Below are 15,189 nucleotides of genomic sequence, written 5' to 3'. Positions count from 1 at the left end.
GCCGGCGCGCATGCGCGGAAGGAAGCGGAAGGGGCCGCCGCGCCACGTGGGAGAAGCGGAGGGTGAGCGGGGTCGGCAGCCGGGGCGTACGGGCACAACCGGGGGGTGCGGGGCCCCCCGATCCCGCCTGAGCGCGGCAGCCGGCGGCACGGAGCGGCAGCCGGGGCTTCGCAGCCTCTGCGCGTCTTGAAACGCGAAGGCCGGAGCACGAGTTTTACCGGAATAAGCGGCTACCGCAGTCCCGCTGCATAGAGCTGCGCTACGTGAGAGATGCGGTCACTTGTAACTCTTTGTTTTCATATTTTTTTTTTAAACGAAAATTAGGGTGCTATACTTAGACTGTTTGCTTGTTTACTGATACGTAAAACTACTCTATTTCCAGAAGCAATTCACCTGATTCACTGGCAAAACACCCGATATTCTACCTGCAAAGCACTCTCTCCCACAGCGATAACTACATAAAAACATTCTCTACAAAAAGAAAGCAGAAAAAAAGATTTTTTTTTTTCTATCAGTATTGCTCTTAGATGATTATTTCTGCTGTAATAAATTAAGCTGGCTTTTTAAACCGTTATTCCTGAAAATGTCTTTTCGATTTAATTTTTTTATTGATGAAAATGAGAACAATGAACCAGAAACTCCTGATAAGACAGACTTGCAGCTGGGCTCCCCAAAACACAAGCAGGAGTCCACAGGAAAGAGCGAGCAAACTGCTGATGCTGTATCAGACTCCAGCCCAAGGCCGGGTGCTGCTAAGCACCAAGATGAGACACCATCAGAGAGAAAGTCCTGCTTTAAAGCTGCCAAGGAGCATGACGTACCTGATGATCTCAACAAAGTCCTGGAAAATAAAGTCATAGAAACAGAATCAGACCTGTACTACATAAAAATGTCTGTAGTGGAAATGATGTGTTTGGGTGGTGGCGATGAGGAAGGCATCATCTCCAAAAGTGTTTCTTCTCACTCCGATCTCATCCCAGGAGTCTACGAGGGAGGACTGAAAATCTGGGAATGCACCTTTGATCTCATCGACTACCTTTCTGAAGCTGAAATACAGTTTACCAACAAGACTGTGTTGGATCTTGGCTGTGGGGCTGGACTGGTGGGAATAGTTGCTTTAAGGGGTAAAGCTGGAAAAGTCCATTTTCAGGACTACAACAGCACGGTGATTGACAAAATAACCTTGCCTAATGTGGTGGCTAACTCTATATACAAAGGCAGTAGAGATGACAGAAAAGTTAGCCAGCCTCCTTTGAAGAGGCCCAAGAAAGCAGAGTGCCTACCCGATGTGCTTGCCAAATGCAGATTTTTTTCTGGAGAGTGGTCTGAGGTCAGCCAGCTCCTGTTAAGCAGCAACAAACCCTTTTCAAAATACGATATTATTCTCACTTCTGAGACCATCTATAATCCTGACTACTACAGTGCTTTGCATGACACACTGGCTCAGCTCTTGGATAAAAATGGCCGTGTGTATTTGGCAAGCAAAGCACATTATTTTGGGGTTGGCGGTGGTATCTACCTCTTTGAGAAGTTCACTGAAGAGAGAAAGGTGTTTAGGACCAGCATAGTTAAAAAAATTGATAAAGGACTGCAGCGATGTATTATGGAAATGGCCTTTAAAGATTCCAGTTAAAACTCAACCACTGGTCCATCAAAAATATCTTAAAGATTAAATGTTACAGTCATCTTATCTCTGCTTTTTTTTTCCTAGTTATTGTGGTTTGATAAATGAAGGATGCTTGTTACTGAAATGTTTGACAAATTGTGATGTCTGACTAGAAGCGAAGGACTCTTCTGATTCTGGTTTTGCATAGAAAATTTGAGTTTTGCTTAACCCCCCATCTGTTTATGCCAACTGTCATTTATACTTGTTTAAAAATGAAGCAAGTCACCGTTCCCAGTGTCACATCCCCCCTAGTTTTCAGCAGTGCCAGAACTGTCTGTCCCAGGAGTGGCTGCTGAGCGCAGCCTGAGCCAGACCTTGCAGCACAGGAAGCTGTTCCCCAGGGTCAGGCTCCCACCTCGGAGAGGGTTTAATTGCAGGAACCCATTTCAGAATCGCCTGCACACCTAGGAGCTCTGCTGCTTTGCCACCAGAGGGGGATGTCACTGTATCTATCATTTGCCTTCACTTCTGCTAGCCATCTCTCAAATTGCCATAATGTTTCCATATGTAATACACACACAACTTAGACCTTTGAAAAAGTGCACCAGAGAATATTTACTAGCGTAGTCTAAGTTTTCACATTCAGATTCTGATGTGTCACTCTTAAGAAAATTTCTGCAAGTACTTGGAAATAGCCAGACTGTTTTTAGAAATTAGTAAACTGATTCCAGTTTTAGAAGCTGAAAGAAAATCATACACAAGAGACGTTCCTTAAAACAACCAATAAACCTACAAATGCAATCCAGGGAACTGGAGGATGACAGAACTGAGCTTTAGGTGACAAGTGGAAAAGGAGATAAACTGCAATTACAGCAGACTGCTAACTAGAGTGCCGTGCTGGGTTGGGTTTGGTGGTTGGTTTTGTTTTTTTAATTTTTACAAGATTTTTCCAGAAATTAAACTGCTCCTAAACTATGACCCATTTTCAAAACTTGCTGAGGGTACTGCTAGACACTCACACCTCTTTTCAGCAGTTTGGCAGGGCAGCAAGCATTCAGAAAAGCCTAGGTACAAGTCACTCCCCTCTCCTAGACGATGTTGCTGAAGAAATTACCTTACCAAAAACACAGACTTAAAGAACTACAAAACCTGGTCCTAGTGCTTGGTATCACCAACAGTTCACAGAAAAAGAATCCATTGCATGGTTTGTCTTAACTGGGCAAAAAGCTATTACACAACTCTTAAGCAGTAGCTTTGATGTACCTGTTACCATCACACACTGCTTTACTGCAGCAATAACTCACAGGGTGCCTTTGCAGAAAGGTAAACTTATAGTCAACCACTGCAGTAAACTGGATGCAAGGATACTCAGTGTAGGGGAGAAAGGACAATAGTCTGAGGGAATGGAAAGGAGCTTCCTACAGCAATGACCTAAATCACTTTAGTTACTACATTAAGTTCCCGTCACCGAAGGTTATGAAAATCAACTGCAAGATTCCTATTTTGACCATGCTGCTATTAAGATAGTCATAGAGGATTTCCTGTGCTTTACACAAGAGCCTGTTTCAAAACCAGTTGCAAGTAGACAATTTCAGAGATGTTCTGGAAACTACTGGAGTTGCTCTTTTATAAGAGAGGAAAAGAGCAGCAGGCAGTTGTGCCATGGCTGTGACTGCACTTTGGATTTTTTTTCTGCACCAACGCTGAAATTTACTGACAACAGACAACCGCTGACTACAGATTGAAACACAAAGTTTAAGCTTTGGCAAATCAATAAAGAACTGTTAACATTTCTTTTTGTCAAAACTGGGAAGTTGGAAACAATAACAACCACTTGCCATTTTTCAAACTTCAGTTCCAAGACAAATCACAGCTTATGCACCTTGACTGAATAGCTTGTTCTACACCTGCTAGGTTTAGTGCTGTTTCAGAAAACGGTACCTGAAGGAATTAGAAAAGTTAGCCATATTCATTGTCATAGCGCTCAAGAACAAGAATATCATGTATTTTTTGATGAGTAAATGAAGGCACTTAATCTACCATAATGCTTCCTCTTGGAAATATTCCACAATCAAACTCACTGTCTTGGGTTTAATATACTACCTCACTCAGCATCCTCATTTTATTCTTGGATTTCTCAAAGATAGCTCTGTTTTTGTGCAAATACAGAATAATTTTTTTAGGACTTTCACATGAAGACTGCTAAAGCTACAATCACAGAGTGATCACACACCTGCAAAACAGGAAGCCCCACACAGTATAACTAAGTTCCCATTTCAGAATTACAGATGAGAATTAATAAAGGATGTTTTTTCTCAGGTGAAGTCAGCAAAATTAGCATTGGGATTTCCATAATTCCAGATGAGTTCCATTGTATTTTTAAAATTCTGCAGATACATGCTGAGAGGAAGCAGAATTCAACACTTAGTTTTGTAGGCCAGTTGTTCTGTTGTTTCAACATCAAGTAATACTAGTTTCTCTGATCTACATTAAAGCTACTTGCCAGATCATCACTATCTTAGTGACCAGTTGCCTGCTTCTCCCCATGATCTGGAATAAAAAAAAAAAATAATAATAATAAAAAAAATCTTTCACTCACTTACTATATTCGTACATATTAATTAATATCTAGGGAAATTAATATTTCCCCAAATGACACTGAACTAGAAAATAATAGAATTGGGAAGACCTTAAGAGTATTTTTTTAATGACACATAAACCCTTACATCAGGGCCGATTTCTTGTGTGAAGAAACAAATGTAGAAGTCAGCTGGTAACTCAATTTATCAGCTCATTCCAAATCACCTTTTCCCTCCTTGCCTCATCCCCTTGCTTTTTTAAAGAGTCATCACAATAAGAAATCTGGGCTAAATTATGTCCTTCCCGTAAGTATTGTGGAGAAGAACATTAAAATCAGTCATAAAACATCTCAGGAAACTAAATTAAAAAGCTTGTTTGTTTTAGCAGGCGCTACCCTTAACTGATGACTTCCTCTTGAAGACTATTTGCTGGTTTTGGGAAATGAGGCTATGAAAAAAAAAAAAATAAGTTTTGTATACTGGCACCAATTATAGTTATTTTAAAGCTGATGGGAAAACACTCATGAGGAAAATCAACATGGCAAGTGCCAAACTTGCCAATTATTGACTTGCATGCTATTCTTGGTTACTAGGTACACAGGCATTTAATCACATTCTGAAACCAAAATCTTGTTAAGAAAAATCAAATCTGCAATGTTACGGCATTTGGAGTGGTGCAGCCAGAAGAATTTTGTACAAAAACGTAAAGAGAAGCACAAACAGCAGATACAGAAGCACATAGTGGTGGTGAAGGGAAAAGTCCAGCCTGCATTTGGGGGGAAGCAGGTGCCAACCAAGAGATCCGCAACACCAGGTTCTAGAGATCCTGCTCCCAGGTGATTACTGGGATGGCGATACCCAGAACACTTCTAAGAAGGAATAGACTGAAAGGTTTGAGGACAAGAACAGGAAATTCCTCTGTGCCTAACCAATCCAAACAGACACAGAAGGGTGACATAAGATGAATAATTAGTGTAATAAGGCAGTAACAACAGGATTTTTTGGAGGGACAGAACCTGGACTAAAGCCTCTCAAAGTTCATAGTTTGTACTTTAATAGTCACATGAACATTGAAAAGAAAAATCCACTCTGTACCACCAGATACTGATGGGTAAGTGCAGCAGGAACCACAGCAAAGGGAAGAACCAGCATTTATATAGAAATACCCCTTGAAGGCTGCAAGTCAACAACGTAAGCATAAGAACAAGAGGTGCTCCCCGGAAATCCACAACAGCATTAAAGGAAGACTGACAAGACACAAAAAAAGTGAGAATTGTAGCAAGTAACTTCAAATAACTGAAGGGCAACATCCTGCCACAAGAGGAGGAAGCAGGTCCTGTACTGGAAGGTAATTTATACACTGCCTAGGTATACTGGGTCTTACTTTGAAGTAGTTAACTATAATTATTGCTATAAAAAAAGGAAAAGGCATCATTATACTCATGGGGAATAAAAAAAAAGCACAGGGGAATCAAAAAGAAACAAGTATTGTCAGAATTTGACACTGCCATCAGTTTGCTATAGGGAAGGATCTTACAGGAGCAAAGATGATATTGATCATTACTTGGGTGAAACACAAATATTGAATTTTCAAAACCACAGAATAAACTGAAGATTTAGATCACTGGTGAAGAACCGTAACAGTCAACCCTCCCCTCCAGTTTTTGTAGATGTGGGTAAGAAAGCTGAAAATCCTGACGAGCAATAGAAAATAAAGGAAACCGACAACACTGCAGTCAAAAGACCAGGGAACAGGTTTGGTCCTATGGTGTTGAAGTTAATGGCAAAATCCTGATGTGTCCTACCATGTACCATTGAGACAGGATTAGATGAAAGCAAACTGGAGGCAAGATGATGTGGGAGTGCTTAATTAGATGGCATGTCAAAAGGAAAGGAAAAAGGCTTAGAACTACAGATTCTACACAAACAAATGATCTGAAAAATAAGATATATCTGGGGATTACTAACCATGTTATAAATTACAGCTGAGTCCAGTTACTTCAGATTTATGGTAACATATATAGAATACACATTCAATTTTATTTATCAAAGTACAGCTCACAGTTACCAGTTTTGAACTGCTTGTTGTGTTTATAAGTAGCTGATCTATTTCTTGTCATCTGACCACGTGATTTCATAATCTGTATACACTTTTTTCAGTATCTCTACAGTCACCGAATGATCTGCTTTTCCATAGCCCTGCAAGAAAGAACAAATGCTTATTAGACATGTACAGAAAGTAAGCCCACAGAATCATTCAGTTCTTGCTGACACAAATTATGCAATTATGATTTGATATTTCAAGTAGTTCACATACAAATCAAATACAGGTTCTGAAAGCTATTCTTGCAGTATCACATTTTATTTTTCTATTGTCCTCACCAATTCTCCCTTCAAGCCAAGTTGTAGAAAATAAATGAGATGAGGTCAAGCAATCTCAGGCAATAGAGGATGCATTTTTCATATCATGATTTCTCCACCAGAAAGTTTGTTTTAATATGTTCCCAACCCCTCAGCCACCAAAATTATTGAATGTTCTTTTAAACAACAGATTGCATTGACTCGCTTTAATATATAAGCATACAAACATCTGATTTAGCTCAGCTGAAGGGAGTAAGCCACCACATGTGTGAACATTTGAGTACCATTCTAGCCACTAAAGAAATCAGTCTTCATGTTTTATTTACAGTCTTTCCATAGATGGTAGCGGCATAATTTTAAGCATGTGTGCTTTTCCACCACTGCACCTCCAAACTAAGGCAAGGTCATAGGACCCCTGTGATTTTTAACCCTGCAATGTTATTCTTTCACTGAAATTTAAGACACTTGTGGTAGAAGGTGCCTTTCCATTATTGTCTTCTATGACTGGAGTTACTACCTTGATTTCTTATTTCAGAACTAGAAGTAAGTTTTTCCCTCTCAAAAAGCCTTTACTGCAAAACAATGCAGTCTACTGATAAAATCCTCTGATTTACAGGTTACTTGTCTTCTGGTAATATTTCATGTGAAACTTAACTTGGAAGACTGAAAAAAGAGCTCAGGCTGACATTATCAAAATGCTTACTCTTACTCATCACTGACTGCCCCAAGAGGAACAGTTTAAGTAAGCCAGCATTTAAACTTCACAGGTTAAAAATCACTGATGCATTATAAAATACAAACTTTCAAAAATAGCAGGTAATATAGTTATGTCAGAAATACTGCAGGTTTATGCTGTCAGTTGTAAAGCAACTGACCTACAGATCACTTTTGCCTTGGTAATCGCTTTGAAGACCCCATCCAGCTTTGCAAGTAATAGCACAGCATCTACGTCGGAAGTCGTCAATAACTATTTCTCTGGTTTTCATAAACCACCAAGATAGTTCTGTTTTAGAGTCTGACAACAAATCTCAAAGTAAAGAGAAGCATAAAACCTCTGAAACATTAAACTACTGTACCTCCAGGTCTCTTGCCTGACAGATATCCTCATGGTCATAAAACTCTGCTTTTAGATGGTGCTCATCTGTAAGTGTCAAGGTACTGAACCCAGAGAAACAAGGTATTTTTCCATAGATACTGCATTACAAAAGCACAATTTGACCACTGCCTCTAACACTAAACTGGCAGCTGAATAATACAGGTGTCAAGTCTCATCTAAAAAATACACAAGAAATTAGTAGAATAAGCATTATACACTGCCTTCGCACCCCATACAAATCCTAAAGTTATTTTTTCCTTATGATTCCAGGTGGCAAGAGTCATCTTGGAACAGAAGCAGCACTAACATTTAAAAACCCTTAACATATTCAAGGCCCAACCTTCACTGCTCATCTAAGGTAAGCAGATTTGAAGTAACGATCACTATCTATAAAAAATTAACTTAATAGAACTATTTTCTTCTTGTCTACATCAGAAGCCTAGAATTTTTACTCATTACTTCTACAGAAGCAGTTATGCTTGATCAGAGCAACACCAGAAACAGACTATAGCATGTTCCCTAAGTTCAAGAAATCATTACCACTGAATCTTTCGTAAAGAAACTGAACTTACACAGAACAGTAACAGGTATGCTCAAGTTTCCATATTCTTGGAAGTTACTTTTATTCCCATAAAACGCATTTATGTGAATCTACATCTTCACCTACTAAAAATTCATACCTAAACTGGGTCTGCTCTTCTCACCCAACACGTACACAGAACAACATTCACAATTCAGCTGGTCACTACCAAGCAACATGTTTATTGGCAAATGAAGATCACACAATAACTGAATAAAGACACTGTGGCTACAAACGTGTTATTACTACTCTAGCAATAAGACTACAAGATTCTGAGTCAAGGGCCGCTAACTTCATTTTTAGTTTTGATTATGACTTAATGTTGGTATTACTCAACATGAAGTTACCTATTTATTTTTGCTTTGGTCTCCTGCCCTTAAAACTAGTGTTTTTCTAATCTATCTCACAAGTGAGCCCGGCAAGTTTTCCAGTTAATGTTTACATTGTGATTCAAATTGCCAAAAGCCACCACACTGTAAAACAAAAAACCCCAGAACAGAGACTAAAGGATTTGAAGGAATACAAGAGGTGCACTTACTGTAGAGAGACCAAATACCCTAATTTTCTTGTCCTTGCTATTATGATCAATTTTTCCTCCTCCAAGGCACTTGCACTCATATCCGAGCTTTTCCATCTCAGGATTTACTTTTTCAAATATATGATCTGCACAAGGAGAATGATTAGTCGTTAGAACGTACACTAGACATCAAATCCTCCAGAACTCTTATTTTCAGCTCTTTTCCCCTCATTTTCCTCCCGTTCCCTTCCTCACCCTGCAAGAGAGGGAGCTTTCACAGACACAGAAATGCTGCAGTTAAGGTGCTCTATTTCAGGTTTGTTTTGGTTTGTTTTGTTTTTTTTTTTCCACTTAGTGAACACATCTCGTTCTCCGAAATGGGGTTTATCAGGTTTGGAAATGGCATCTGACGGAGAGACTGACCTGCTTTTCATACTCACGCGAGGCGCCTGTCAAGGAGAGGGCGGCAAACAGGCCCTTCCGCGCTGTGCCCGCTGACGCCACCCGCCACAGCCCAGGCACTCCCCCTCAGACCCGCTCGGGCCCCTGAGGGACGCGGCCGGGGGACGGCACACACACCCCCCGCTAACGGGCGCTGCGCCCCCCCCCCGCCCCGTTACCCACTGTGGAACTCGGCCGCCTTGGTGCCGCGGACGACGTCCCGCCGCTCCTCGCCGCCCGGGCGCTGCAGGCGCACCAGGATGTACTTGAACGTCCCCTCGGGGTCGATCTCCACGTCCCTCACAGCCGCCATGGCGGTGACCGGGCCGCCCTGCGCGGGAAGCCCCGGGGGCGGGGCAGCCGCCGCTCGGCGTGAGGGGCCCGGCCCGGGCTCTCCCCGGGGGGCGCGGAGCGAGGCCCCCGGGGTGCCCCTGTCCGTGTGCCCCTGTCCGAGCCGCCGTGCCGCCGCTCTCCGCGCTGGGCCCTGCGGAGGGCGGCCGCCATCCCCGGGCAACCGGCGGGAACGGGCCCGGGAGGGGCAGAGCGAGAGCGCGGTGCCCTCAGAATCTCTAGGTCGCTCTTTACACATATTAAATAAGAGAGAGAAGTTTACCTCCTGTTCACCTTATTTTACGCATTCCGCTTGAGTTGAGCGGGCTCCACGCAGATTCATCACGAAGTCTAGAATGCATAAGATACACCAATTTATTGAAAAGTGAGTCTATAATACTTACTGAAAGGAAAAGAATTGTCTCCTTGCAGCGTTGGAGTGTGGCCTTGTATCAAGTGCTTACTCCAAAAAAGAGGGAGTGCTTACATTTGAAACACTAGAAGTTTTAAAGTTTTAGAATATCTCCACAAATGGGTTTCACCGTAGCCACATCTTTTAAGTGCTATACTGTCAGTTGCTTTCAACTGAATGATTCTATTAATACACAGAAGTAGTAAATCATTGTTGACATTAAATTCGCCATCTATAAGCTTTACAATATAAAAACAGCGCACTATGTAAACTAAGCTCTACTGCATTAAAGAGTAAAGAAAGAATACGTATCATCTAAATAGAGCATTTAGAGGTACTTAACAAGAAAAATGTATTTTTTATTAGAATTTCTATTGTGATTTATTATTTCACAACTAAAGTTGTTTACTAAACTACTTTATTAGCTGTCCTGAGCCTTAATAAAAAATTCTAATAGTCTGTTATTTCAGATGCTATTGTTAGTTACCTTTTTGAGCACAGAGTAGCACAACCACTGTGAAGGAAAACAGCCAGAGCTCCAGTAAAGTAAGCTAAGTTCTTATTAACTATATCTTAGGAGATAAAGAGGTGAGAAGGGCTTTAAGTAGAAACCAAGTCTACCATCTCAGCTGTTCTGGATTTGCCAAGTCAAGCAGAGAAAGTGATAGAATCTGTGTCTGGGTGAGGTGTCCTTTAGGATCATGAGGCTGAGAGAGTCCTGTGGAGTTGAAGTGGTTGCTTAAGCCACTTCAGTAGTAAAGGCTTCTAGGGTTATTGTAGTGTTGGTTCTTTAAGCTTTTTTTACACAATCTAGAAAGTCTATTTTTGTTCTGATTGGTTTTGTGAGTATAGTTTATTCCTTGATTATTTTGTCAGCTAATCTGGCCTAATATCTGATGCTCTTATTTATGTCATCAGAGCCATAGCATAAAGAAGGTTTCACAGAGCTTGCTTGTTTGAACAAACCTTGCCTCTTTATTTTTCACTGGAATAGGATACTTAATTTCCTTAAACATAAAAGTTTGTCGTTTGGCCACATCTGTGGAAAACTTTATTTCTGCAGTTCAGTTATGATGCATGGAAGGAACTAGCAACAAACAATGGTAGCATTGATGAGCAAGGGCAAAGATGGCAAAGGAAATACTTATGGCTTATCTCAAACAGAAGCTACGTTTTAAAGGAATTTGTCCTCAACAAGGTGATCGAGCATCTGGCTTAACCTGACATGAGTTTGGGCAGATAAGTTTGTGACTTAGTAATAAGAAAAGCAGAACTTTGTCCTGTTCTCCTTAATGCTTTTGTCTTCCCTATTACCCCCTTTGTCCAAAAGTAGTTTCCTATGCCATGCTGAGGTACAGGAGCTTCCTGTTGGCTTTTAGGCCAAAGGTAGAAATCCCCTGCTGTTAGCAGGAATTGTTAGTGAGTCACTTTGTGGGCCTCAGGGGTACAAAGAGGATGGCATGGGGTAACAGGGGTCTCAGACCAGAGACAGCCTGCCTCCAATAAAACTGCATGGAGGGACTTTCCATTTAGTTAGTAAGTTTGGCACTGTTTTCTGAAAAATTGTTTTTTTATTTATTTGTCCAGGTGACATATTGTCTCTTTGCAGTGGTATCCTAAGAAACATTGTTCTGAGGAAAAGTACTGTAAATATCTCAAATTAGGTAACAGCAAACTGGTGGAATGATAACCAAGACCGGATAGTGGATATTTTTCTTGAGTAGTTGTAGCTAGATGGTAAGGCTAAGTGTTGCAAGCACCTTTTCTGCTTCTATGTTACATATGGGGCTTGTTTCTCACAATGTTTTGCAGGTTTTGGCCTGGACCCATATGACTATGAAGTTGCACTATTGTTGTTTATGCCCTTCCTATCTTCAGATTGGTTTAAACCACAATGCTTTGTAAAATTCACCTATCCTTATGTTAGTCTGGGTTATGCCAATGTTGCAGTGAGTGTTGGAGTGGATTGAACTGTTGTCATAACAGAACGTGTGGTTAGGCTGAATTTGGGATACCTCAACCAAGTTACTGGTTAAGCTGGTGCATCTGAACTTGGTCAAACTTCTCTGCATATCCCAGCAATCAGAGAGATTAAAAAGAAGCAGCAAAAACTGTGGTTCATGTGACATGCTGTGATAGCTGGGTGTAACAATTTTAGCTACCCCAGTTCATTTTCATAAAGGTATGAGATGTCCTGATATGTGTCATACTTTCAAGAAGTACTCTCTGAGTGTCTTGAGAGGGATAAAGCAGATAATAGCCTTGTGCTCTCTATTGCATCCCTTATAAGAGGGTCCTGTGACTGTGCTTTTTCTGTTTATTAACTCTTGAAAGTGTTAATAAATGTCAACTCAATTTGAGATCATGATAGACATATCAGTCTTACTACATTCCTACAGGCTTGATGAAAACAGGTGAAGAACAGAGACACTGTGAGTGTCCTTGCTAAGAGAATGGGTTCCTCTGTATTGGATGAAATATTTGGGTGATGGCAACTGCTAGTAGGGGACAAATACATTCTTCTTGTCACACTTAACTACATTTCTACTGGGCTTTGTGGTTGTATTAAGGCTGCAATCTCTGTATCTTTTAAAAGTAACTTTCTAGAAACATTTTTCTTCCCTATTATGTGCCCCTACCTCCCAAGAAAAATTGGTATTTTCAAGATGAGTATATGGTTACTGAGCATTCTTTTTTAATCTTTTTCCTAGAGTTGCATATTTTTTTGGCTACTGAGGTGGACGAATGGTCTTCCAGTAATCTTGGAGGAGGTTTCCACTTGTGAATGCAGTGCCCTTAAAAATTAGCTCTGGAGTGTTTGTTTACTAGATGTAGGCAGTAGCTAGACACAACTAAATACAGCTACTTTATTGTCAGTCTTTACATTCTCTAGCCTCATACCACTCAGTATGTCAAACTACAATTTGTATTATTTCCTTCTGAAAAAATTGGAAACTGTGGCTTTAAGTACATGGCTTGTTACGTGAGTATGTTACATAGTAGTTTTTCAGCAAATATGGATTCTGAATATAGTTTAAGGAATTCAGTTATGTGCCAGTATTGAACCTAACAGCAGAAGAATGTGCTAAAGGTATGCTAAAAAAAAAAAATACTCAAAAAGTAGCTTAAATGTGTTATGAACAAAGCATAAGTGGGTAATATAAATGCAGCTACATTTTCTTCCTATGTATTGGCAGTCCAGATAAAACATGTGTAGAATGTCTGCAAAAAAACAAATATGATACTGTAGTTACATCAAGTGATAGGTTCCTAAGAGTTCCAGAGGCATAGGTGCGAGCAGAGCAAGGCAGGTGTTGTGTCTTACTAAGGATTTCCAGAGAAGTTCTGCCCAGATATCCCTTTCTTATATTTGACCTCTTTTCCTTCTTGCTGTGAGTATACCCGAGATGGCTGTTGTAGGATTCCCATCTGCTTATTGGATTCCTAAAACCTTTGCCATAAAAGCAGAAAGGTTGAGTCTCTTACTAGCCTTCCCTTTAAATATCACTGGAAAAGCAATATATGTATAAAGCAGGGCAAATCACTAGAGGTTCTCCAGATGTGAATGGACAGGGTGCTAGATCGTCTCATCCAGGCTCCCTTTCGCATGAGAGGTTGGACCAGGTGATCTTTTGAGGTCCCTTCCAACATGGGCTATTGTACGAAGTTCAAGTGCTAAAGATTATTAAAAAAACAATGAAAAACAGGTGGTTTGTGTTGGGGTTTTTTGTTGTTGTTTTTTTTTTCTTTGGTTTGGGGTTTTGTTTTGTTTTGTTTTGTTTTTTTTTCCTTTAGGTGTGTGTGCTTATGAATGTGTAAAGGGACTTTCCACTTAAATGTTTTCATGCTTGTAAAGATTAGGTCTTCACAAAAGAGAATCCTTGTGGATAGAAAGTTCATAGCTTCTCTCCCCATTTCTCCAGATCAATTCTGTATAGTCAGTAACTATTTTGCAATCAGACTTGAGTCATGAACCTACTTTTAAAATTCAGGCAAAGCACTACACACAGCATTTGAACTCCTTTCCTGGGCTGAATTCAGGAGTTCAGCTAAACTACATTTTGACTCTCACTGCAACATGCAGATAGGTTGAATATCTGAGATAACTCCTTTCCCCTGCGTTATGTCCTGTGTTTTACAGCCTTCAGCTGAAGTCACCAAGTGGAAAAGTTTAGTACACAGTAACTGATAGTTACAAAGAAAACACACTGGCTTCCCTTTCTGAGTAACCCAGTAACAGAAAGGATCCCTGAAAAAGCCTGGGTTGAAAGCACAAATGGGTTAGCCCTTGTGCATGATGGCTTATGAGGTTTTCTGATCTGTAGTTAAAAGCTAATTTGGCCTTGAGTGGAATTTTTGAGAAACTGTTATTGACTATTGACAACTGTCACTTATCAATTTGGATTGAAATGAAGGACAGGGAAGAGGTGAGGCTGTACTGCAGCTGTATGTGGAGATGTCAAAGCCAGTTGTAATTGAAGAAGTTCAGGTAGCAGAAGTCATCTGGCTGCAGAAACACAGAGTTCAGATCTGACTGGCTTATCTTGTCAAAACGCAGGATCAATTTACTGTGCAGGTCTCAGACCTGCTATTTCTAGCTTGCTCTCAGTGCCCAGACTATACTGGTTAACTTGCATAACATCCTAAAAGGAAGAAACTAGATTGCAGTTCCAGATCAAATGTAACATTTCATTTGAGAATAGGCAAAAAACCCTGTGAGCCAGGAGTATTTTAATGTCAAAACTGCCTCATATTTATTTTGCTATTTAGTCTCTGAGCTGCAAGTGACTAGAAAAGGAATATTAGTATTATGTAAATGTGTTAAATATACACCGTGCTTCACTGCAGCTGCTCACAGGATTCTCTCAGGCCTGTAGGCCAGTCTAGGTTACCAGTCAGGAAAAGGGAAACAATCAATTTGAATTCCAGCTTTATAAATTTTTCCTTTTATTGAGCTCTTTGACAGCAGAGCACAAGATGTAAGGGTATGTGTGACCCATTGTTGTATTACAGGAAAATATTAAGAAAATAATTTTGAAGTAGGTAATTTTCATTGCATGTAACTCTGACACAAGCAAAAATAAAATGAGGGTTAACTTTCAGTTGTACTTGCAAATTTTGTTTATCCCAGAGTGAGAGTACACCCTTGAGTTGAGTAGAAGGCCTAATACACTGGTGCAAATGAAATACACTGTTGTAAATTATGACTATCATGGACATCAAAGATCACTGGCCTGCTTTGCTGCTTGGACCGCTCATTTTAATAG

At 40.4% G+C, this 15,189-nt stretch overlaps 2 protein-coding genes across 3 annotated transcripts; one reads left to right on the top strand and one right to left on the bottom strand.

Annotated features, from left to right (window-relative positions):
* Positions 1-19: 19 nt before the first annotated feature.
* METTL18 (methyltransferase like 18) lies at positions 20-1,834 on the top strand. Of its 2 annotated transcripts, none has more exons than XM_032998706.2 (2): positions 20-62; positions 383-1,834. In XM_032998706.2, the coding sequence occupies exon 2, from the start codon at positions 584-586 to the stop codon at positions 1,631-1,633; it is 1,050 nt and encodes a 349-aa protein (XP_032854597.2). In that variant the 5' UTR covers positions 20-62; positions 383-583; the 3' UTR covers positions 1,634-1,834. The 2 variants fall into 2 exon arrangements, with proteins under 2 accessions (XP_032854597.2, XP_032854598.2); XM_032998707.2 differs by having other exon boundaries at positions 27-282.
* Positions 1,835-6,206: 4,372 nt separating this feature from the next.
* LOC104355632 (14 kDa phosphohistidine phosphatase) lies at positions 6,207-9,750 on the bottom strand. Its single transcript, XM_042786383.1, has 3 exons — positions 9,364-9,750; positions 8,761-8,885; positions 6,207-6,384 (listed from the first exon to the last, which is right to left on the bottom strand). Exons 1-3 carry the CDS (start codon positions 9,491-9,493, stop codon positions 6,292-6,294), a joined length of 348 nt encoding a protein of 115 aa, XP_042642317.1. The 5' UTR covers positions 9,494-9,750; the 3' UTR covers positions 6,207-6,291.
* Positions 9,751-15,189: the final 5,439 nt, after the last annotated feature.

The sequence above is a fragment of the Tyto alba genome, unplaced genomic scaffold, assembly GCF_018691265.1.
Source record: "Tyto alba isolate M040663 unplaced genomic scaffold, T.alba_DEE_v4.0 Super-Scaffold_1000006, whole genome shotgun sequence".
NCBI classification, from domain to species: Eukaryota; Metazoa; Chordata; class Aves; order Strigiformes; family Tytonidae; genus Tyto; species Tyto alba.
The sequence above is the reverse complement of the archived record's forward strand: the minus strand, read 5'-3'. Positions and strand labels throughout refer to the sequence as shown.